General features: G+C 35.9%; 1 protein-coding gene across 5 annotated transcripts; it reads right to left on the bottom strand.

Annotated features, from left to right (window-relative positions):
- Positions 1-1236: 1236 nt before the first annotated feature.
- LOC132703612 (odorant receptor Or2-like) lies at positions 1237-4155 on the bottom strand. Of its 5 annotated transcripts, XM_060672971.1 has the most exons (6): positions 3934-4155; positions 3259-3612; positions 3101-3209; positions 2933-3034; positions 2356-2511; positions 1303-1427 (listed from the first exon to the last, which is right to left on the bottom strand). In XM_060672971.1, the coding sequence occupies exons 1-6, from the start codon at positions 4032-4034 to the stop codon at positions 1374-1376; spliced, it is 876 nt and encodes a 291-aa protein (XP_060528954.1). In that variant the 5' UTR covers positions 4035-4155; the 3' UTR covers positions 1303-1373. The 5 variants fall into 5 exon arrangements, 4 of the variants coding, with proteins under 4 accessions (XP_060528953.1, XP_060528954.1, XP_060528951.1 ...); XR_009619106.1 differs by having other exon boundaries at positions 1237-1612; positions 2356-2522; positions 3259-4155; XM_060672970.1 differs by having other exon boundaries at positions 1294-1612; positions 3259-4155.
- Between the last annotated feature and the right edge of the window lie 20864 nt (positions 4156-25019).

Raw genomic sequence — 25019 nt, 5'->3', positions numbered from 1 at the left:
ATTTAAATACATTTCCTCGGGTTTTGCTTCCTTTCTAAGGTAGAGAATAAAACACTCCAACATATCATACATAGGGACTATTTAAAAAGTAATTTTTTTTAGAACTCATAATTTATTAACTTCACACAGCTAGCACTGACTGTTAACAATAATTAAGAATCACCTGGTTTACGCTCGCATTGCCAACTTGATGGAAAAAAAAACATAGCGCTATCAAAGCCTACTATCATGAAAACTTATTTTTATTGTTTTTCCGGATGTATCGTGACCAAACATAAATGTGTCACACATGGTTGAAAAGCAGTTTTACATAGGATTTTGATAATGTAGAAATTCAATATGGCGCCCATAAGAAAAACATAAGTTGAATTCGACCGTACGCAAAATAGTAGGCCTAATTTTCTTTTGTCGATTGTTATTAAATCCTATATTTAAATGATAGAAGGTACGCAAAGGAACGCCTACATTTGCATAGGGAGCCAGGACATCAAAAAATCTCAACATATCCTTACCAGTGTTGTGTTAGCGCTAATTTTTATAGTTATAATTAATAATTTGTGGTAAATTCAGTTCTACCTTTTTTGGTAATTAATAAAATCTCGCTTAATTTATCATAGTTAATATGTACTTCAATTGTCTATTCTTGTGAATAAGATATGATTTTATTGACATTATTTTTAATTTATTTATTATCGAGGGAAGGATTAAACTTTTAATGTTTGAAGTAACTAACGCTAGAAAAAACGTGGTGTCTTACTTAAAGTCACCAATTGAATTATTTAAATCACCATGAACTTTCCCCGTTTTGAAAATAATCTCACTTATACTGATTTTTATTTTGTTTTTGATTTTTGATTGATTACGTACGTTATTCTCCAGAACCTGCTATTCGAATTCTCTATAAGCTCATGTACAAATATGTTGATGTATTTTTGGTTAATTAAAGTCTAGAAACTCGTTATTCAGTTTGATAAATTAACCTTATTTTTCTAGCGAAATATGGGGTAGTTTATCATATAACCATTGGCTCACAACATAATCATTAGGGAGATATCGCGCTAAAATATCGCGGAAAAATAATGTTTTTATTTCTGAAAACGAAAGTGGATAGAACAGTAAAAATATTACGGAATTATTACTATCATAACAACACATTTTCCGCATATTTTTTTATTTAGATTACATATGGTTATTTTCTTTAAAGTAAACACAAAAATATAGGTTTCAATGTAATACGCCGCCATATTACAGTTTGTTAGCTAGTAAATGTTGTCGCATCAATAGGTTAAGTAGAAGGAATAGAACTACATAATTAAATTGAGTTTATTTACAACAATATATATGTATAACATAAAGTTTGGGGATTGAGTGCATTATCGGTAGTTCTGCGACATAATAGTGCCGTACGAATAAGCTGCCTTCATTATCTAAAAAATGAGAACCTTCACAATAGATGATACTTTGAGTTTGTGTAACTGTTATGTGCCAATCATTGAAGTGGACGCCACTTTTTACAATTAACAGGAATGATCGAGGTTTGGAGTAACTATTCTTCTACAAGTTTACAAAAACTTTACACTTTTCTGCATCGATTCTAGAATGCCATCCGTCACTAAAATTCGTCATTGAATTGATAAGTAAGTAATTGACCCTTCCAAGAAATTGTTCTGAACTGTTTTTCTATAAACTTTCTTATCGAATATCGATCCTGATTTGAAAGCAACGCCCTAGTCGATCATGCAATTTATATTTATTATATTTACGTATATAAATAAATATATGTAATTCATTTTTAATTGACTAAAATTAAATACGTCACTCGGCATTAAACTTATTCGAAATTTATTTCTTTGAAAAATAACAAAATAACTAATTATTTACGCACTGGTTGCTCTGCAATGTTTAAAAAGAGCCTTTTCTATTGTGCTGCCACAGCATATAATCTCTTACCTACATTTATAAAAAAATTAATTGCATCAAATACATTACATTTAAATATTAACTTGAAACTTTACTATATTTTAATACAAGCGAAATTAACTATTTGATTTATGAAACGTCGCAACACAACACGTTAAAACAATTTATCCGAAAAGTGGCATCAGAAAATATGTTATTATTAATATTTTTTTGTGCACCACAGAAAAAAGCAGACAAGATAAAGCAACAATTATAAAAGCTTAAATTTTAGCCACCATATCATTTCTCGTTTACACAAAATGCTTGCATTCGAATTTTCTAAAAATAACTAGGGACTACTAGAAACTACCAGAAACAATGAAAATGTTTAAGAAGCATAAAAATGGTTGTTTATATTGTAACGTGAGAATATAGAAACAAACGGGGGTTACTTACGGTCAGAGATGATTGTATCGTCATATCGTCAAATGGTCCGATAGTTATCGCTAATGGGCACTGCCCTCGCATGATCATTATATGCAATACTTTTTGTATTTTATTTTGCTGTTCCCACCACGGAGTTTCATAAATGGCGTCGGCTAAAGCTTGACTCTGGAAGTTCCCTATTTGTTTAATTTGAATTTTAATTCTAAATTAAAAATTTTAATTTAACAATCAACTACAGACGTAAACTACCATGAAGATGAACATTTACTATTACAAAAGGCATACTCGCAGTTAGGCGATTGAAATACAGTTAATGCAATAACAATAGATCATCAGTATTAAATATCAACCAAAAGCATCCGATCGATCCCAATCTGTGACTCAAGCACCGAAAATTCTATAATAATCTGGTGCCAGTGTTTAATAAAAGTGCTGTTTCAAAGTCACACCTCGCGCATGCCTCATCAGTACATAGTTGAGTATTTTAGAGTAGGGGGTAGAGAAACGCATTTTTCAAATATGTGCTAAATTCTTTATCAAATATTATGCGCTACTATGGCGTCAAAAAATCTTAATAAGATTGTACCTGTATACGAATTTCGTTGGAGGTCCAACCTAGTGCAAAAACGATAACGACCAGCCGACCGGCGTAAAAAAGAGCAGAAGCAACTTCGATTCCATCGGCGGCCTTAAAAAAAAATGAAATTTAAATTTAACTTTCCTTTTCATGTATGCGTTTAGCTTTTTAACTCGCCTCTAGAAGAATTAGCACCACCCCGGCGATATTCACGGCGTTAAGAAGATAGTCCATCATCATTAAGTATTTGACCGTTTCGTTTAAGTTTTTAACAAATCTGAAACTCCTGGCAATAAAAGCAAAAGTAAAAGCTGGTTTTTACCAAAGCTACTCACGCAATAATTCTTTGATGTTCACGTATCAAAATTTCAAGTGTCTCATCTAAGTTTTTCTCTTCGTCCGTCTTTGAAAGTCGTATCTGTAGTGCTTTTAGCATAGATGATGCAAACGTTATGCAAGCTAGGTAAAAACCCTGTGTGGGTGTTGAAATTACTATGATAATGATAACCCACATCGTATTTGAAATAGCCAACATTGTATTGTGTTTTTCGGTGTCAATGTTGCAATAGTATAGAGGAAATAGCGTCGGTTTGGGTAGCGAATCATTGTAAAATCGGTTGTGCTTCTCGATCTGGTGTCTCTGGATACCATTTGCTACGACGGTGGCCAATCCGAGAAAGGCTGATAAACTAAATATAACAGTATTAATCCATCTTTCGAAACTAACTTGTCGACGGTGATAACTTAAAATGTCTAGGTTGACCTGGGCTAGTAATTTCTTTTCTTCGTCCATTATATAGGAGATGATAAGCCAGACATTGTTGCTTTGGAAAATCAGCAGTTTGACCTGAGTAGTTAGCGTTGAAATGAAATAAGAGAAAACCGTGAATCGTTGATCGCTTAGCTCCTTCGAAAGATCATTTTTTGTGCAAAGAATTATAAACTGTATCATAATCAATAAAAGAAACAGGGTGAAAACTACGTGGACGTATACCGAATACAACACGTACATTTTTTTTACGACAGTAGGTTGGTTCAGAGGTAAACGCCAAAGGCCAGATGCGATCATACCGTATTTGGACATTTTCATAATTTCCCCGGCATCTGCCATTTTGAGGAAAATGTCTTCTTAACTGTCAAATACAAACATACGGCTGAAAAATAAACAACTTCGAATTTCAAACCACTTCACGTTTACACTGCAGATAGTTACGCCGGATTGTAAGGCTATACTGCTGTATTCGATTTAAGTGTTTGCGCGAGTCAACCATTTTATAATAGCTTTTACATCATACAGGGTTGTATTTAGTTCATGGAATAATATAAAGTAACGCTGTACCATTCTTATCCGTACAAATATTAAGTACCGATGATTTTGTCACATAAATTAGAAAAAAATGTGGTTTTGTAGAATTTTTGCATTATTGTTTCTTACAATAATTCAATAACTTATTGACTAACTTTAAAAAAATAATTGGTTTGTTAGTTGAGAGACATTTATGAAATCACATCGCCTATGATTTTATCGAATCCTATCCTGGTCAATTCATTTTCAATATTTATCATTTTCCACATATGCCTGACTATAGAGCTGCCTTTTCCGCCCTGTTATTACTTAGAGACAGGCGGGATATTGCAGTTTTGCATTGAATATATACTTAATTCTTAAAAATCGTTTATTTAAACGTTGGTCGAGAAAAGAAACTTAGTTGTTAGGAGTTCGATTGTAAACTCAATTATATATTAAATTTCGTCACGTGTCACGGCCGTAGAAAAAGTATAGTATACAACACTTTCATAAACTCACGCACTCGTTTATTGAACAGTCGGTCTGTTAGTGCCTGAAGTGTGTCTTAGAAAACTTTGGTTGACATAAATAGTGTTCTGTGCATTGAGTTTGATTATATTATTAAAAAATATTGTTGATATGTTTTTATGAATCTTTAAAAGCACAGAAGGATTTCACTTACCTCTTTTTCTCACTGCTTCACGACGATGGAATGGTGGTTCCTTCGGCAAAGGCTCCACAGGTGATTTTCCCCGGTGACTGTATTTCTCGGGGCGCGTTACAGGAAAGTCAACTAATGGAACGAAGAATTAGCATTAAAGTGTCGCTTTAGGCCCTGTCTCAATTTTTGGACTAACTGCATCGTGCACTGGCCAAGTGGCGAAGTCCTCTTGTGGCTATTCGCGGCCGTAATGCAGAGCGCGACTAATTAAACAATTTAACTAAAACGGTCTGCTGATTTTAACTCCCTAGCGTTAAACAAAATTAAAGTCAAGCGAAGTAAGCGCATAAATAAGAATTTCATAAAGGGAGTTTTGCAAAGTCTTACCAACTTGTCGAAATACAGTAGAAAAATACATTTTTGTTGGGCATTTTTTCGATTTATTGGTTGTCAGCAGCTAACGAATAAATCCAATAACTTTGAGAGAAAGAAGTATTAAACTATGCATTTGAGATAGTATTAATAGGATTTTGCTATAACTGTTTTTATTCTATTTTTTTTGAAGTAAGCATTTTAAGTTTATTGGGTGCATCGTTTGGAATTAACGAATGTAGTTCCTTATGGGTTTATTTTTGGAAAAAAACGACACGAATTTGCCACTTTTATTTATCGTGCTTGAGTAGCTAGGAAAAAGAAAATCTTAAGAGAAGTAGTAAAAAAGAAATAGAGCCAGTTAGATACACGGTGTTCCATTTAAAAAAATCAAACAAAAATTAGTTATAATTTCGTCGAAGTAGCAAGACTTTAGGAAATCCCCTATATGAAATAATTATTTAGTTACATTATTAAACTGCCAGTAATGCTTTTGATAATATAAGGGTGATTGTTAATGTTATAATTGCAGGTGATTGAAGGACACAGAAGGAAACGTGTTTTATTAGATCATTTTGTTCGCAATAATCACAGTCGAATATAAATATGTCTTGAAAGGAATCGGATTATACAAAAATATAATGGGTATTTAAAACTAAATTTTTGAACTTGAAAATTTTAATGGAATTTTTTAAATTGTTTGTTTTTTGATTTTCTGAAACACTCATGTCATTTTTTTTGAAATTAGTAATAAGTATGTGAGATACGTCACCCGGTTTAAAATGTCATCTTTTTTGTCATTTGTTACACAGAAGCAGATATTAATTTAACAACTATCCAAGTCATTTTGCATATATTATCATTCAAAATTATAGAAGTTTTTAGATGTTTTAATGGCTATGGAAGTGGCGTAGCTGAAATCCAAACAAATTGAAAAACCTTCTGCTAATTAGCTTGCTAACTATGAGAAAGATTCTGGAAACAATATCGGATAAATACTTAGACACGTTGAAACTTATACCTTGTTACAATCGCAAAGTCAGGATTTTGCAATGATTACAGTTGTGCCACTGCTCTCCTTAAAGTGACAAACGACAAGTTAGGAGCCGCACATCGCCATGAGCTGTCCTTTTGGACTACTCTAAAGCGTTCGACAAACTGAACCACCAGGACTACTTTTAATTATTTTAAAATATCTTGTATTTGAGGGTGGGGTCTGTCTTAACTATCGTTGAACCACTTTTCCGTACTCTTCACACATCTATACTGATACTTGGAAAAAATATTTGTGCCCTTTAAGCCAGAGCAAATTTTAGATACCACCAATAAATTAGGTGGTCCTATGAGAGAAAGAAAAATTTTTCACAGGTCACACTATACATCGGAAAACATAAAATGTCACCACACTCGCACAGAACGGCATAATATGACAGAGCATACCATGTCTCCAGCTGTTATAATAATTACCAGTAGCTCAATGGCTTTAAATTTAATTAATTGTGTCGGTTTTTGCTGAGTCGAACTTGCTGAGGTTTCGCCAATCATCCTGATGACTTCTTCACAACTTGGCTGAAACTGGCTGAAGAAATCAACAGGATAATTGGTGAAACCTCACCAAGTTCGACTCAGCAAAAACCGACACAGGAGGAATCCAGAAGTTTTGTAAAAAGTATTACAGTAGACTGTGAAAGTTTCTTTCAAAAATTAGTATATTTTTATATTTTATCTTGAAAGAATTCTTTTTTTATAAGCATACTTTTTTATGTAACGTATAAGGTTACCACAAGATTAGATTGAGTTAGATTAGGATAGGAAGGAAGCTAAGCTTCAACGTCGCCGTTTGTAATTTTATTTTGCAATTGGTCATTATCATTATAATATAATAATAAAAATAATAATAATAATAATAGTAATAATAAGCTTATTTTGCAAACAACTACAAATTTACATTAAAAATAATATTTTTATTTTTATTTTATATTATTTTATAAGTATTATTAATTTTTGTTTTCTGTATTCTTTCCGTAAGATAACGTTCAAATATAATAAAATAATTAAAACCCTAGTACTACAAACCGAACTGACTTTTTTTCACATATATCTAAACACTTTCCAGGGATAGATAGAGACAGCACAATCGTTTTTACTGAAACAGAAAAGGAGAATCGGTACAACAAAGAATTTTTTCCTGATATGATAAAAATTTGCTTTTACCAAATTATTACATGGTTTATCTATTGCTCTCGTGCAGTATAAATTTCAAAAATGTGAATACTCAGATTGCAAAAACAAACGACAAATGGTTAAATTTATTTAATCAATTTCCTTCGGGGAATTGTGACGTTTGTAATTGGGTTTGCAAAGGCGTCTCGACGCCGCGGTCGCCTGGAAGGCGAAGACGGGCGCTCGAATGAATTTTCAGGCACGGCACAAAAGGCCTAAGCATAATTCAGATTTGATATTAAAAGACGTAATAACAAGGAATAACAGCAATAAAGAAGAACGCGAGCAGCCGCGCCGGTACGGAATATGAAATTGTCGCCGCCCGCTTTTGCTCCACCACCGCCCGAAACTTTAATTTCTTTCGCCATAATTCAGCCGCATTAAAATATCCGACGACATTTTTACGACGTCGGAGAATTATTGGACTAAATTACGTTTCACATTTGAAATATTCAAATTTGAATTGCTGAATTATATCCTTTTTCGCGAGATTCGCAATTTTAGATATTCTAATGCGGTTGCCTAGGTGACGTTTGCTCGTTTTATGGCCGCCGTAATCTATTTTATTTCGTCTGACTCGGTTCTTATCCATAATTCTTATTAGACCATATTTATTAAGGGTGTAATTCGCTTATATGCTCCGGTTTCGTCTTTGCAATAGATCTTTAAACTACAAACGGCTAACAGTTATCTCCTGTCCGTGCTTTAACTACTCATAGTATAGTACAGGGTGCGGCAAAAAGGTAGGCAGGATTTCAAATAGTGGTTGTTCGGTTTGTAAAACCGGCAACACTGTGTACGCACTCGCGTAGGCAGACAAAAGTATGCAATTTTCAGTTATCGTCATGGCTTGGAGCGGAGTACATCGTGCTGTCGTTGTCGTGGAGTTTATTAGAAATGGGGAATCTGTAATAGCGCAGCGCGCCTTTCGTAATCAGTTTGATGTGCGGCTCTGGATGGAAGAACAATTCGTCGGTGAGTTTTACACTTCAGAGAAACAGGTTCTGCGCTTAGCCGACCAAGGACAGTAAGAACTCTGAAAAATGTGAATTCTATGAGAGTTTCCGTACAACAGTCTCCAAGGCGTTCAGCTCGTAAGCATGCAGCTGCTTTGGGAATTCCCGATCGAAGTGTTCGAAGAATTTTACACAACTCACTCCAAATGCATCCGTACAAAATGATGGTAGTGCCGGAATTAAGCGCAAGAGATTTTGAAACCCGTACAAATTTATGCTGGGATATTCTTCAAAACATTCCCAGAGGTCCTGTATTCATATCTAGCGGTGAAGCTCATTTTCACCTCTCGGGTACCGTAAATAAGCAAAATTTCCGTTATTGGTCAGCAAATAGTCCACAGGAACTTCATGAGCGACCTCTTCACAGTCCAAAAGTCACCGTCTGGTGTGCAATCTCGGAGTTCGGCCTGTGGGGTCCTTACTATTTCGAAGAAGATGGAATAACGGTAACAGTCAACGGAGATCGATATTTTGATATGCTTAACAATTTCCTGTGTTCCAAAAGTGAACGAGTTGAACAACGATCAAAGAGAACATCTTTGGTTCCAGCAGGATGGTGCTACATCGCACACAACGCGTCGTTCACTCAAGAAATGTTCCTAAACAAAGTAGTGCCTTTACGCGGTGATCTTGGCTGACCGCCACGTTCGCCTGATTTGTCGCCTTGTGACTTTTTTCTTTGGGGTTACCTGAAAGCGAGAGTTTTCACACATCGTCCGCGGACTTTGGAAGAATTAAAGGCAGCCATAAGACAAGAAATTGCCTCAATTCCTCAAGAAATGATTCATTACAAGAGTGCATCGACAATAATGGACGTCATTTAAAAGACATCATTTTTAAAAAATCACGTTCCTAAATGTACATTTCAAAAATAATTTTAAAAAATGTTTGCTTTATGTAGTTTGGTTTTTATTAACATCCCAAATAGTACCTATCATTTTGCCGCACCCTGTATATTATATGTGAAATATGCCTAGAATTTTACGAAGAATTCGAAAATTATACATGTCCACGAAAATACAAATATAAATGAATCCAAACAACTTTAGTCTGTAATTCCTTTTGATATTTGTAACATATTCTGGCAAACTGTATCATCCGATTAGACAAGAATCCTCATTCTTGTCTAATTCTTCTCTTCTGTTTCAAAAAATTACAAAATATAAAGATATGATAGCGCCTCCACGTAAGTTTTGACATTCTGCAACTTCTCTTGGCATGGTCCGAATCAGATGATCGATATTTGCCTATGATAGATCCGAGCCAGAAATCTTACCTCACGTATAAGAGGTGGCAGCAACACAACATTCTACCGACCTATCATATCCGTACAGGTTCAATAGTCTGGTCAGCTTGCAAGCCACGGAGGTTGATCTTGTAGTTGCCGCAGATAGATCAACGTGCCAGATTGTAATATGTTATTGAGCATTAATGTTTCTATCCAACCACCCTCAACGTCTTCGGCGGACTCTTCTACATTGTGAGCCCACAAACGGAAACGCTATTAAAATTTTTTTGATAGATAACTTTTTTCTCCTATAAAACAAGCTAACAATGTTGCTTAGCGACATGTGAAATATAAAAATGACCCATTCTCCCCTTACTCAAAAATAACTAACTATACAACTATCGAACGTATCCAAGTAAAAAGTGGTGCTTTAAGACGTTAGCTTCATTAGCAATTCCTGCAATTGAGTAGCTGGTCGCGATCCGATTTCGTCGTCGTCTGATGGTCACACGTCACTCAGCGCATTTGTAATATTTTACAATAACGTACGCAAAAACTAATGGTAGTGGTAAAGGTATAGTATGTACTCTTGCCATGACTAAATTAATAATCAAACTTGTTGCTGTTTATTGTCAACCAGGATATTCTTGTCAATAAGCTAATAATAAACAATATGTTCCCAATTTTGTGGAGCTGAAGCTATTTACAAATATTAAGTAACGCGTTTTTTTTCCAAAGCGAGTTTTGGTTAGGTTGATGTTACCGGACAAAAAACTATAAATCCAGTAATAAGAGAGCTAAATTAAAACTAAATATAGGTTCGTATATAATATTAAACACATGTTTTTATTTTTAAATGTAATTTTATCTAACAGAAATCGATCAAAAGGCGAGTGGCATAAGAAGAGTGACAGAGAGAGGTAAGGAGGGTATTGGTATTGGTATTGGTATTAAAGGGGGGCGCCCTCGCGGGCGTCCAAGCACTTAGGCCACCAGATGGGCCCGTTGTGCCCCCAGGCCGCTGTAGAGGGCGTCCAGAATGCCGCCCCTCCTGTAGAAGGTCAGTAACTCCTTTAGCCCAATACCGTGCACTGAGTCCGGATCGATCAGGGCCGTTCCGAAGACTCCCAATCTTGCCCATGTCAAGGCAGGGCACTCGGTGAGCAGATGATACGGGGTCTCCTCCCCTTCCATGCACCACCTACACTCCGGGTCGTCTCCAATGCCTAGCAAGCAGAGATGCCTCCTAAGCCTGCAATGTCCTGTGTAGGCCCCTGTTAGTGCTCTACACTCCCTCCTGGTCAGTCTAAGCAGCTCCCTGGTCCGAGGAAGGGCGGGCCCATCCATCATAAGCCTCGCCTGCCTCATTCCCGGAGCAACTCTCCAGCCCCCCGCGGCCCGGTCTCTCGCCCAGGCTTCGAGAGCTCCCCGCCTCACACACGGGGCGATCCCCAAGCGGGGCTCTGGCCCTATATGCCTATGCGAGGAGCCCTCCCTGGCTAAGGCGTCCGCTGCCTCATTGCCCCGGACACCGGTGTGACCCGGGACCTAGACCAACGTGACCTTTCTCTCCTCAGCCACCCTCCTCATTACCCCTTTGCACTCCTTTATCAACAAGGAGCGCGTACGCACTGACTTCAGCGCCATGAGTGCAGCCCTACTATCCGAGCAGAAGAAGACTCTCCTGCTTCCGTAGTTGAGCCGAAGCACCTCTCTGGCCGCCATCAATAAAGCGAAAATTTCCGCCTGAAACACAGTGCAGTACTGACCCAAAGGGACCGACAAGCTGGATCCCGTTGTCTCGCAGTACGCTCCAGCTCCGGCCAGATCTCCCATTCTGGACCCGTCCGTGTACCAGACAAGTCCATCCCAGGAGCCGACTCTGCCCTCTCTCCAATCTTCCCTTGATGGAAAGAGAAAGGTCAATTTATCAAAGAAGGTCATCTCGGGGATCATGACGCCACTCGGCATGCCCATGACCCCGCGATCCCCGCGACAGCCCTCTAAAATGTCGTACGGACCCCGATTGAGGGTTCCCTCCCTCCAGAACCCGCAGCTCGCCAGCCTCACAACTGTCCTGGCCGCCTCCATCTGCACCCGATCCGCCAGAGAGGGCAGCCCCACCAGAGCCTCCAGGGCCCTCGTGGGCGCCGTTCTCATGGCGCCCGTTATGCAGAGGCAAGCCAATCTCTGCAGTCTGTCAAGAACTAGCCTTGCTTCCGCTCTTTTGGTCCCCGGCCACCATGCCACTGCCCCATGCGTGAGCATAGGCACCACCATGGTACCGTAGATCCACTGCATGATCTTCAGCCCCAGGCCCCAAGTGCCCCCTACCGCTCTCCGGCACGCCCACAGAGCTCCAAAGGCCGACCTGGTCCTTGATCTTATATGTTCCTGGAAGGTCAACTTAGAGGTAAGGAGGGTATGTTAAAGTATAAATCTTTATCTACCTAATTGGTTTCAGTACATTGTTTTAGAATTCACATGTGACTTGCTGAAGTAAAGAATATTTGTCTATTTCAGAAGCAATCCTATAAGAAAAAGATTTGATTAACAAATACATCATCGGCATATTTATTGTCATCACTATGATCCAAAGATCGATCTTTCTTTATCAAAAGTGAAAAGTGAATGAAAATGAAAGGTAGTATCTCAAATAGTGTTGTTTACAATAAGGAACATAGAATTTGTTTACACGAGTTTGATTTATTAATTATTTTTGATGTAATATTTATTTTATTAATTAAATTATTAAATAAGTAATAAACGTATGACTGAATAAATCGATCATCGTTTTTTACTACTATTACTTTTGGGTCTACTTTCGCAAAACAGCAAGAATACATTCAAATTGACATCCACATTTTCTCAAAACATCACAATAGTAATGACTTCCTAAATTTTAGATAGTCGTCGATAGATTCGGTGTTGTCAGTTTCACGTCTTATGCCAGTCAAAAATTTCTTTCAAGTTGTTTAAGAAGCTGTTAGCAATATTGAATTGCTAATTATAACAACCTTTAGTGATCGTACTTATTCTAAATTAGTGGAAAATAGTTTTTACCATAAGAACTTACGAAAATCCATAAACGTACATATCATTTTGAGCTGAATTTCACAAAGAGGTTTTAGCATAGAAACGACCATATTTATTTTATATCTATGGATCTCAGAAACCAAGAAAATCGCCTAAATACCCCTTATGTCCGTCCAATGGGTAAATTTAAATTTTTATATATTCCAAGATCCTGACTGGACTACGGGAGAGGATTTATCTAACTGCACAAAAGCTATCAAATTATACGCAGGGGTAATTGAATATATGCATTTCACTAGCATAAAGCACCTGCCTATAAATTTCGTTCTTTTAAAACATAGGCAGAATAGACATTTCCGTTTGATGTTCCGAAATAAACCGGAGACAACACGAAATTAATGTTTTAATCTGCTACTTCGCTGCAATCTGTGCCGGTGGCATTTGTAACATTATATTCGAGGTAATGAGCGGTCTTTTCTGTTAATCGGTCGAGGGTTTGTTTGAACGAGATGCACCCCTTAATCGTTCGAAACATTTTAAAGTTAACCGCCCTGTTTGTTTTTCAATTATGCGAGTGTTACCGTTTATAAGGGTGGGCTCTCAACATTTTACAGGGGTAAATGGTACAGGGTGACCCGTCGATATTCATGACAGGAAAAAAATTGTGCAGCTTAATCCAAAGAGAAGGGAATAGGGAACATGATATAAATTGTCCTAGATGACCACCAAGTGGATGCTTTAATTTGTTATACCTAAACTTTATTCTATGCTAAAATGACTGGAATATTCTCCAACTTCTTCTTTTAATACTTTTTACAAAACTTCTAGATTCCTCCTGGATTGGTTTTTGCTTAGTCGAACTTGCTGACGTTTCGCCAATCATCCTATTGGTTTCTTTAGAGCTTGACTGAAACCTGACGTTTCGCCAATTATCTTGTTGGCTTGTTCAGAGCTCTAAAGAAGCCAACAGGATGATTGGCGAAACGTCAGCAAGTTCGACTCCAGAAGCTTCCCAAGAATGAGTGTTGATTGAGACTGACAATGTAAATAAACCCAAAAATTTAAACAAAATAAAATATTCTTTAGTTCGGGTTGGAGACTTTTTTCTCAGGCATGTGAAAAAATGAGATATAGCCAGTATGTTACTGTTTGCCAAAAAAAAAAACAAAATCACTGCCAAAACAATGAACATTTTCCTCAGGTCCTCACTAAACTTCAGGTGTGAATCTGTCAATTTGACCAATAAAAAGTGTTCAGTTTGATCTTATGCCGACAACAAATTTGCGTTTGCATTTAAATACAATCTTACCAAAAATCGTTCAAGTTAGAGTTGGACACAGGCGTATAATATCCACTATTTCTTATTTTTTATATTTATATACTGGCTGAAGGCACAAACATCCTGTTAGAAAATTAAAATAATAGTGATTAGGGTCATTGATAATATTTGATAATATACGATTAGAAAACAAACCAATATTCATTGCAATAAAAACAGTTCAGTGTCTGCGACTATGGTACGTTTATTCGCGTACTTATATTACAAAAATAAATATTATCGTAATATAAAGTATATTAAAGTATTTTTTGAACCAATGCAGAAGTTACTACTCAAAAGCAACAAGGCACACAAATTATGAAGAAAAGCATTTCTTTTTCAAAATTTTTGCGCATTCGTTTAGCAACCAATACGAAGAAAATAACATAACGAGCTTCCAGTAAAAAACGCCTAATCAATATTACAGGTACATAAAGCCAATGGAGGCGGTTGTCCCGCAACGTCACGAGGGGAGAGAGAGAATAATAACAATCGCTGGCGCTCAATCTCCCGGTCGCCATGGAGATGCCCGAAGGGGAAAACGAATTATTATACTTTGATGGTTATGAGACTTTTTCGGGCGAAGATTCCCGTTTAAGTGCTGAAATTTAGCGTTTAAGTTGAAAGCTCTTCCGTTATTCAATAAAATTTTATTTATAGTACCTGCTTTCTTATCGTAGCGGTGGAAATCTGAATTCGCTAGGGATTTCGGGTAAAAAATGCATTCTGAAGTTGAGTTCAGTCACATTCGAGGCAAATTTTATCCAACTAATTTCCTTTCTAGCAAATCGCTTCATTTACATTAATTAAGAATCTGGATACCAAAAAAAAAACACTCTTTCTATTAATTAGGTGTCTCAATCCTCTGAAAATATGCATCTACGAGATGTTATTTTACGATTATTTGTTCTGCTTCAAATTTCTCGCTTGTCTGTCTAGGTTGGAAAGAAGTGGTTTCCTTAAATAGAGCCCATTTAGGTCAGCTCTATGTAACAATCAAACGTAGTAGTTTCCTAATTTACAAAACCTCACCGATCGAGCCCAAAAACGAAACAACCAACCGAAACAAATATCTTACTACACGATACGTATTACAATATCATAAGAAAGGAAAAGTGCACCCATGAATCCTTCTGCACGCTCGGCCACGACACGCAAAACTGAATGCCGTTTTCAAAGGGGAATAAAAAAATATAGCAGTGATAAATATCTAGTAAAGCGGTGTCCATTTAGCCATTATTATTCCGATATCTTCATTCAATGTAAAGTGGACCCGGTTTAGCACGGCGCACTAACAAGACGGTACGAGGTGGCGGTGTCACTCAGGAAATAACGAAGAGGCGGTGGTACCGCCCAACAGGGACCTGCGATCGGGTCGTTCTTCAACACACAATGCGCTATTAAATACGCGATGGTTGGCCTCAAACAAAAATGTAACGCCAGTCTATACTCGGAAATTTTCTGCTAGATTAGCGAAGGCGGTATAAACGGGACTCATTAGCGGAACAAATGACGTCTATGATATTCGCCGTAAACTTAAGCACACTAGGCGAAGTTTCGAGACATAATGACAACGAAAAATCCTCCTCAGGCTGCACGGTCATATCCGTACAGCTATTAGATATATCAAAGCCTTACATGATAACATTTTTGAAGAACACATTTAAAAATGCCGAACATTATTTCCTAAATTAAGGTTATTAAGGTTCTCATCTCTTTTTATTTTAACGTCAATAAGACATCAGCTTATTAATCCTGAGACAGTCACTATGATGTTAGGGTAAATTTAGGTACAGGATAACTATAGTAGCAAAATTCACAGTTAATTTTTGGGTATATTTTGGCGAAACAACACGAATACATTCACTAATATGGCCTTCACAATGGGCAAACGTTAACATTAAAGCCATGCGGTAATATCTCCGAAAACATCCGATTGCTCCATAAGTATCCACGGGAAACGAAACTAACGTGGTAAAATGTCACTTTCTGCACACTAGATCGATGTATGATTAGCTATTTTGCAGAAGGGAGTAGAAAAAATTATTTTTCTTTAGTTTGTTTCGAGTTCCTACCTAGAGAATGCGAGAAGAGTGAATGTAGGAAAGCTGGACGGAGATAAAAAGGGTGTAAAAAAGTAAATGAATGAAATGGAGATGCAAGTGTGGACATTGAAATTAGACGACATGGAAAACTGAGTGAATGAGATAAAGATGTAAATAAGCAATAAAGCGTAGGAAAAATGCATTCATTTTGGAAACTATCCATATGCGGAAAATGTGAACGAAAAAAAGTTGATTGTGAGGTGCGACGGACTGAAGGATTTAAAGGTGGGCGCTGGGTGACCGAAGTGTAGGGAGAGTGAAACAGAAAAAGAAAACAGGTAATAAAAACAATCAATTTTGTTATCTATGGTGCAGTTATTTGAAATTAATTATTGGTACTAAGCAATACAAAAAGTTGATTTGTACCTGTGAGCTTTCAAAAAATATCCAACATATGGCGCCAATTAAATCCATAATAATTTTGTCTGTAGTCATCCACAAGAAATTTTTGTAAATCCATCAATTTACCACGACATTCAAGATTGAGAAAAACGGATGCTAATCTACCTATTAGAATCCGATAAATTACTCGGCCAGAAAATAAATACTTTAACGATAATTAATTACGTCAATATTTTAATTTAGTGACCCGATCGGCGGGGTAATTAGGTAAGCCTTATACGGCATTATAAAGTCGTATAAAAAGATTTGTAGTCCTTTCATATGGTATGCATATATTGAGTGGAATTACAATCCACTCGACTGACACGAACAAAGAATTTGATATTCGATACATTTATCTTTGTAGTCAGCTGTCCAATGAATCGAAACTGTGCTAAAGAAATTGAAGGCGAAACAGTTTGCTGCAGTAAATCGGTTAGCGGAAAGATAACCATAACCAAGTAAAAAAAATTGTTGGAATATGTAGCGTTTAATAGAAACCACGAAATCAAACATAGTTTGTAAATAAGCTACACTAATATTAAATATATACTGAAATATACATATATATGCACAACATTCTGTATTGTTTATTAATAATATATAATATTAACTTTTTTATATGTGGATAGTATTTGATTTGGACTGATCTCTCTAATTAGTTCGTTATCACGATTTAATTTTATTAAATAATCAACTTGGGTTATGCCCAATGACAGATTACAATCTATACAATATGAACAAAAACTTGTGGCACCGAGTAGATAATTTAGAAAAATAAGCAATACTAAAGTCTAAAAAAATCATAGATTCGAAAAAAAATAAACCCCGGGTAACCTACAAATTACAAATTACTACTACAAATTACTGAAAGCGCACCAACCATTGCAACGTATCTGAAATATATATCTCTTAATATATTATTTACCAGATTACACATCATATAGAACAAACTATTTGAACTTAGATTCGCTCTAGGAACCTGAAAATTGGAATTATTTCTGGTGAGATTTTACTGATTAATTATCAATTACTGAGAGGGCCTCTACAGGTCTGGAGGGTGCCTTTATTCCTGAACTCGGTGCTTTCCTGTCTCTGGTCCTCAATGCCTTGCATCCCATCCATTATGAAAATCCGGGTGGTAAAAATTACCATTTATTTCAAGTCCAATATTAGTTACTTTGGCTTTATGTTGTAGACCAATTTACTGACTCTTCAACAGATTTTTGAGAAAGTTAAAAAGATGCCAATAATACACTCACTGTAGATTGTTGGCAGGTCATAAACCTTTTTTTAAAAATGAGAATATGTTTAAGTTTTTTCGTCATAATAATAAATATTTCAAAATGCTAATAGTAACTTTCATTTTGTAGTGGATACGATTTCTTTAAAGAAACTTAACTCATGGTATAATTTAAAGTCGTTCCTTCTAATGGTTGTTTTTTTTTCGATGGCATTACTGTTCAAGATGGCGACCGATTTAACAGCTGTCAAGTGATTTATTCTCAGTTTGGTTTGGCAATTCATCATGAATAGACTCACGCCTGAACAACGCTTCCAAATAGTGCAATTTTATTTCGAAAATAATGGTTCTGTGCGGAATACGTATCGCGCACTACGTCCATTTTATCGTCGACAAAATCGTCCATCAGAGCAGCTAATTCGATTAACCATGGAACGTTTTCGCGCCACGATTACTCTTATTGATAACTCGCATCCTCAGAGACGCCGTACGGTGCGAACAGAAGAAGCTATTGCTGCTGTAGAGCGTAGCATTGAGGAAGACCCGAATGAGTCCATCCGCCATCGAGCACAGGAATTGGATCTATCTCCATCCACTTTATGCAAGATTTTGCGGAAGGATCTTGGTTTACGTGCTTACAAAATCCAACTCGTGCAACAATTGAAGCCAAACGATCATCAAGTAAGGCGTAGATTCGTCGAATGGGCCCAAAACGAGATTGCCGTTGTTCCCGATTTTCATAAGCGAATTTTGTTTAGCGATGAAGCGGACTTCTGGTTGAATGGCTACGTCAACAAACAAAAACTGCCGCATTTGGAGCGAAGCTAATTCTCAAGGGTATGTCGAAACACCGTTAAATCCTAAAAAACTGACTGTTTATTGTGCTTTATGGGCTGGTGGAATCATTCGTCCGTACTTCTTCAAAAACGATGGTGGTCAGAACGTTACAGTCAATGGTGATGGGTATAGAGCTATTTTGAATAACCATGATGTTCAGGAGATGTGGTTTCAACAAGACGGCGCAACATGTCACACAGCTCGTGCAACAATCGATTTATTGAAAGACACGTTTGATGACCGCCTAATTTCACGCTTTGGACCTGTGAATTGGCCTCCAAGATCTTGTGATTTAACACCGCTAGACTACTTTCTGTGGGGCTATGTAAAGTCATTGGTCTATGCGGATAAGCCACAAACGCTTGACCATTTCGAAGACAACATTCGCCGTGTTATTGCCGATATACGGCCACAAATGTTGGAAAAAGTTATCGAAAATTGGACGTCCAGATTGGACCACATCCGCGCCAGCCGTGGCGGTCATATGCCAGAAATCATATTTAAAATGTACCTAATGCCTCAAGATTATCTTTCGGATAAATAAAATTCATGTGAATCGAATAATTTATCGTTATTTTATTGCAACTTAAAGTTTTATGCATCGAAAAAAAACACCCCTTACAATGCCAAGAATATTCGAGCCATATTCTTCAACTTCGCCATGTAATATCGCCATCGAGTAAAAGATTGCCTTTTGAAATAACTTTAAATAGGACCATAACCTGACTATGTAATTAATAGTTAAAGAGATAGGTAAATTGATGTAACGTTTTGCTTATTTAAAATTACTTTAAAAAAATTATTCAATTCCATTCCATAAACTTTCTCTATGGTAGCTGTCATCCCATTTCTTGTTACTTTTTAAGTTCGTTTTGACGAAATTCTTATCGAAAAAAAAAATATCATTCTTATCTTTAAAAAACGGGCCTGCAACAAATAAAGATATTGAAGAGATAAACGAAAACCAAAAACAATTTAATACTACCTAAAAATTTTTCAAAATGTGGGGTGGTTAGATTTCAAAGGGTTAATAATGTTAGAAAAAAAGATCCATTAAACCGTTAGACTTAACTGTAAACAATTTACTTTAGCTGAGTTTCTCCAGAATTCTCCTGCCTTGTAAGGTTTAGACTTAACGATTGTTTGAGCAGAGACGCATAATCAATTAGGTATCTATTGATGGGAAAGGATTCGTAAGTCGATGAATGATTAGTTGCCGATGAACAATTTGTTTTGTAATTCTATGCGAGGTCATATATCTCCTTGATGTTTAAAGATTTATAGACAGGTTATAAAATCCCGACGCGTGTACTTAGACGTCAGTATAATGACGACTGCTATATGCCAGCGGGATTTTGACTTTTAGTGAATTATGGGTGATCCCAAATTGCCTTTTGCGTTTGTGCGTTGGTGCGTTTCAAGTGTTACAGTTTATGCAAATAGGGTTGCACGGTTAGTTTGCATGATCGCAGAGGTTCATTTTCCGCATTCTTCATTACAAAATAAAGTCCTGCAAACTTAGAATTTTTAACGCTGCTAAAAAATTATTTCGAGAAAACATCCAATCCTTCAGAATCTTAAAATATTTCACCCATAATATGTTTCTTAAGGTTCTGACACTATATCCCTTGCCTGTTATTATCTAACAGCGAGCATTTGGTCCTATTTTTAATAAAGGACATTCAAAATAAGAACGACTTTCTGTCCGGACTTGATGCTTAAGTTTAGATTTTTAAAAAAATCTGAATGTTGTAAATCATTAATATTTACTACAAGAAATGGAAGTGGGATATGAGCATATACACGCTGATGAGCATATGTCGGCAACTTCTCTATTCGCAGTTAATCATGCTGCTTCATTTCTAGTCACTTTGTCTTCAAAACGCAAGAAGCAACATCTGCGAAAAATGGCTTCTGAAGTGACTAAGTTCTATATTTATAATTATTTAATAATTATATTTATTATATTATATTTATATAATTATTATTTTCAATTTTTAGCAACCATATTGTTGACTGGGATTTATGAATAACCCGGCATGGTACCTCTGAAATGAAATTGGTTTCCTATGTAAGCTCGGATTTGTTTATATTTTTGTAATCTATAGTTATAAATGTAGAACATTTCTACAAGTCCTATTTCCAAGTTTTTGAATAAACAGAACTGCGTAAAATTTAATTTTATACTCAAACCTGTTCCAAAGTAATGGTAAAGCGTCGCTGTCACAAGCGTTGCCATAAAATATGCGGAATTGCGGGACGAAACTTATTTTTAATGAAGGACATACAGTCATAACAAAAAAATTATCACCATTGAAGCAATTAGTGTTGAAGAGTGCGATGCAGATTTATTAGCGTATTATATGACGACAGTAGCAGTTAACAATTAAGTCGACGAAAGTGATAAGAGATTGGTCAAACATATAATCATTGGGAATTACGAAAACTGTCGTACCGTATTTAAAGGAGCAAATATTTTTTGGAATTCGAATGACTTTTAATAGTTATTGGTCGATATTCTATTCATTATCGCCTTTAAACTGTTTAGAACCTTTGAAATAATTGGTTTTAGGCAATGGGTTGTTAATGAAATAAAGTGCGAGCAAACGCGTGGTCTCGTTTACTTTCGACACGAGAATGTTAACAGCAGATATCAAGTTACGCTTCCGAATTTGTGTAACCAAGCGTTAGCGCTTTGCTGCTAATCACTTTATATACAATTTGGAAACAAGTCATGAATAGTTATTAAAACATCGTCGCAATTTCACGGGTACCTTAAAAGTTGTGATGTAAATAACATGTGACAAAATTTTGGGCACACGTGCCCCATAGTATTGTGCCCAACACAAGCAACTCACAAGGTACCTTAAAAAAATATCAGCGATCATTTTTATATACATATATTAAACAATATTTTAATTAAAATAGATACCTTCGTCATATTTACAATTCCGCAATACCTATGGACAGGTACATGTCCCATGTTAGTTGTTTAGTTCGACTACAGATTTTAAAATTTTAGAATATGATGTTACGTCATATAGGCATGATTGCCTGCTTTCTTCACATCTTTGCCATCATTCAGTCCTTTGGGAGGTTATCACTCCACCTTTTCCTAGGTCTTCCAAGGCTCCTTCTTTCTGTTAGTGATTTTTCCCTCGATATTTTCACTATTGGTTCCTCTGCCATACGATCAATGTGTTCATTCCATTTTATCTTTCGATCCAACACCGTGGCATTGATGTTATCTAACCCGCAGTATATCTTCACTTATTTCCCTATCCATGAGTGTTTTTCCCGCTATTCTTCTAGCTATTTTCATTTCTGTGTTCTCTAACATTCTTTTTGTTTTCGAGGTCTCAGGTCGGGTTTCTGCTGCATAGATGAGTATAGGTCTAATAGCAGTTTTATATATCCGGGCTTGTGCTTCAGTTTTGATATGTCCGTATCCAGATATTTCAATTCCTAAATATTTGAATTTCCATTTCATGTTGTATTATTTTGTCCTTAACCACAAGTTTGCATCTGATCGGCGACTTGGAAGTTATCATCGATTTTGTTTTTGCCGCTGATATAACTATATTAAATTGTGTGGAGTCTTTGAAGATCATCTTCTTTCTCCGCCACATGAACAATGTCATCTGCATAGCACAAAAATTCATGAAGGCAGCCGTTTTTGATTTTTTTAAAGTAGGCTTCCTTTTTCTTTTTGCTTTGCTGTTTAATATTACTACAGAACCACGTTGTTTTGTTGGTTCCTTGTTTCTACTGTTTTACAGTTCCTGTTCCGAGCGATTCGAACTATTGTTAAAAGATTGCACACAAAAAATAACAGTATGACTTTTCCCAAACAATTGACCTTGTATTGTGATGAAAGTTGCACCGATAAAATTTATACCTGTTATTAATGTATTTAATTCTCTATAGCAGGTTGTATACCTGCAAACCCCGATAGAAGAGTGTGTAAATTCTTATTTTTGAATTAATTTTTTGGAGATTATTATTCTGGCATTATAATAGTAAATGTCAAATAAATTCATTCAATTCTTTGGGGGCAACTGACAGAGCAAGGAAGGAGACTAGTAGAATAACAATATGGCAAGGCAAAAGTTAAGCTAAGTGTGTAAGTGTTAAGTTGAAGTGTTTTGCTTTTTAAGAGTGCACCCAATCAATACACTTTACATCATCTTAGTGTATGCTAATTAGAAATGTGTCTAATATCAAGTAATTAGATGCACAGACTCAAGCACAGAGAATACATATAGTCAAACTAAGTGGCGTGCGCGTCATGCATATGGTTGTAATCTATATTTTTCAGTGAAAAAAAAAACTTCGTTGTCCATTGTTATGAGAAATCGGTAACCACGGAAAACGGATGGCACTTGCTATTGTTGTTTATTTTTCTTGTATTTCAAGTTTACACATGCTTGAGGTAATTTTTCACCAAGAACAGAATAACTTTAACAGATTTTGAATTTCGTCTTTTGTTTTTTTTTTTAATTTTATATTTGGCTATTCGCCTAGTAGGGACGAATGTCATTTAAAATAGTGTGGCTCGCATACTATTTCAAGTAACGTTTTCTCCTACCAGAAAACTATAAAGAAATCTTTGAAGGTAAGCCTCCGACAAAGTAGGATCGTCTCTTCTTTTGTTCATTAGATCCAATTTATAGCCTTATACTGTTAACTTAAGTCAGCTTGCGATAATCAATTACGTTACGAATTTTAACTCGCCGTTATACTTAACTGATAACATGAGGTTTGGTGATGTCAAATTAGTTTTGGTTATTTATTTACAACATCGTTTGTTTTTTCGTTAATGCTTCGTTCCATTCAAATTTAACTAATAAAATATCAGCACTACCACAACACTGACTCCTTCGACTTGTGCCATCATTTGATTTTAATAGTTGGGTATTTTGTCAATTAAAATAGAAAAAAAAAACATAAACTAGGAACACAACGCGTCCAAAATGTTGGAGATAAATTCTCGCAATTCTTTGGGACTACAAAGTACAGACAAGATCGTCTTGAACTCGCCGCCTCGTTAATAATATGAATTTAATGAAATGTTAATGCAAGGCAATCAATAACGGATAATTTGTTTTATTTATATAATATTTCAAACCAGGAGGAGTCTCTTAAACACGCACCACACGTTTTAATGTTAAATAAATTATGGTTTTTTTAAACACAAAACGACGTTAACAAGTTAATCGGTATTTGGGGTCGGTTAACAAACGACCTGATGAAAAATAAACCCTGTTGCGACTCGTTCATTCATTGATATTTATAAATTATGTCCATTATTTCGTGTAGTCTTCGTGGGCAGGCCAAAGCTACACCAAATATGTTATGGGTAGTAGTGCGCTCTCAAATGTACTAAATTGTCTATATTAATTTAATATATAAATTATAGTTTTGGTTAGTTTTGCATTTACTCAGTTGGGATAGGAAATTAAAGGAGACGCTAGCTGTTTATTAACTTATTAACTTATTTTCTGCCTACTGAAATAACGCTGTGTTATATAATTTAGAAATATACACCGTTATAAACTTTTTCAGACACTTGTTTATTAAATACTCGTTCCGCTCTTCTCCGCTTGTGTCAAAACAATATCGTGGCTAAGGCGTCGTTTATAAAACCTGTTGCATAATATACTATTAAATAATTGTTGCCTTCGGAATGCTATATTCCGAAAAATATATATGGAATATAAAATACAAAGAGAAAAGATTGATCTCGGGTTTGAAAAGGAGCTTTCTTAGCGCACGAAAAACAAAAATTATTTAAGAATTTTTTAAATTGCAATTTGGAACGGTAATGGACAACGAGCTGTATATTTTACTCCATATTTTCATATCAGCTATCTATTTTTACGTTTTGGCACACAACACACTGCATGGTTTGCATATATTGTTAAAGATAATGGTTTAAATCGAGATTTAAAATGTTAATGTTTTAAATTAAAACGCTTTGAAGTTATGGATAGCAAAAACGGAAGATTTCAAATGGAAGAGAAATGTAAATGGCAGGTACATTAAATAAAAATCAAATAAGAAATCTGACAAACTTTAATGTCGGCCTCTAGTTAGACGATCCTACGAACAATGATAGGCAAAACTATTGCTACATTCCACCACTAGTTAAGTAAATTATTAGTAAATCACTAAATGAGGTAGGTAATATCGTAGGTATCATATTTTAGCAGTTTCCGTCAAAATGAACTAGTTTTGGATTAGAAACACCAAGATAAAGATTATTTGAGAGGGACATATATTTATTATATCAAACCTTGACGATTTTGGAACAATCTATTTAATTGGAAAAACTGAACAATTTAAATATTGCTCAAAAAGGAGATCTAATACCAAATAACATTACTAT

Source organism: Cylas formicarius, unplaced genomic scaffold, assembly GCF_029955315.1.
Source record: "Cylas formicarius isolate icCylForm1 unplaced genomic scaffold, icCylForm1.1 PGA_scaffold_6__28_contigs__length_40554024, whole genome shotgun sequence".
Taxonomy (NCBI): Eukaryota; Metazoa; Arthropoda; class Insecta; order Coleoptera; family Brentidae; genus Cylas; species Cylas formicarius.
Note: the sequence above shows the minus strand (reverse complement) of the source record. Positions and strands in the feature narration are given on the sequence as shown.

Excerpts from the sequence above, each read along its gene's own strand:
- LOC132703612 (XM_060672968.1), bottom strand. The coding sequence starts at position 4,034 with ATGGCAGATGCCGGGGAAATTATGAAAATGTCCAAATACGGTATGATC. Across the intron at positions 3,210-3,258 it reads GAACATCAAAGAATTATTGC|GAGTTTCAGATTTGTTAAAA; the intron begins GTGAGTAGCTTT and ends TTTTATTGCCAG. Across the intron at positions 1,428-2,355 it reads CGATACAATCATCTCTGACC|ATAATGAAGGCAGCTTATTC; the intron begins GTAAGTAACCCC and ends CTCATTTTTTAG.